Below are 770 nucleotides of genomic sequence, written 5' to 3'. Positions count from 1 at the left end.
TCCACGGGGCCGATGCTGCTGGGGCAAGCGGGGCTCAGGGGCAGGGAGGAGGAGGTCGTGGGACTCTGGGAAGAGCTGTTCTGAAGAAGCCAACAGGCCTCTCCAGCTGGCTGGACTGGGCGGGAGGAGGTGGCCAGTAATGTCCCAGGCTACTGGATGTACCCGCAGGTACTGGGGCTCCTCCGCTATTGCGGGCACCCTGGAGAGCCTGGAGCACAGCAGGGCTCTGGACGCCACTCACCTCGTAGGTTTCTTCATCGCCAGCTACCATGCCCACTGTCTTGATGAAGGGGTGGCCAGGGTTGTCGACACCCGTCTGGATGCACTGGTCCAGGGTCCAGCCGTTTGGGGTTGCTTTGTCACAGAGCCTGGCATAGATGGCGGGCGTCAGGTTGCTGGCCATGCAGTTGTTGTGCTTCCGCAGGTCAGGGTACTCGGCACTGCGGGAGGAGAGGCTGATGAGTCCTTTGGGGCCAGGGGACCCCAGCACTCGTGCCCTTACCCCACAGCGACCCAGACGTGGGCAGGGGAGCGCCAGGGAGGGAGGTCGAGCTGCTCTGCTTGTCCATGCCAGCAAAGGCCAGCCGGGAGCACTGGTATTGCACAGCGAGGGTAGGGAGCAGCCCGAGCGAGGGCTGACATTGCCGCAAGGACAAGAGTCCACAGGCAAATCTGGACCGGTTGTTAGGGTGCGGCTCCTTATCAGCCATGTACCAGGGCCGCAGGGTTGGGAGAGCTTGCCAGGCGAGTGGTGGCGGCCACGTCAGCCG

At 64.0% G+C, this 770-nt stretch overlaps 1 protein-coding gene across 1 annotated transcript in view; it reads right to left on the bottom strand.

Annotated features, from left to right (window-relative positions):
* Positions 1–770, bottom strand: part of LOC104125991 (creatine kinase U-type, mitochondrial-like) — a 9,055-nt gene that overhangs the window by 3,644 nt on the left and 4,641 nt on the right. Inside the window, exon 3 of the mRNA XM_035893981.1 lies at positions 242–440. Within this exon, the coding sequence (XP_035749874.1) occupies positions 242–440 (199 nt within the window). The remainder of the gene's footprint in view (positions 1–241; positions 441–770) is intronic.

The sequence above is a fragment of the Egretta garzetta genome, unplaced genomic scaffold (genome assembly GCF_000687185.1).
Source record: "Egretta garzetta isolate BGI_Z169 unplaced genomic scaffold, ASM68718v1 scaffold975, whole genome shotgun sequence".
NCBI lineage: Eukaryota > Metazoa > Chordata > Aves > Pelecaniformes > Ardeidae > Egretta > Egretta garzetta.
The sequence above is the reverse complement of the archived record's forward strand: the minus strand, read 5'-3'. Positions and strand labels throughout refer to the sequence as shown.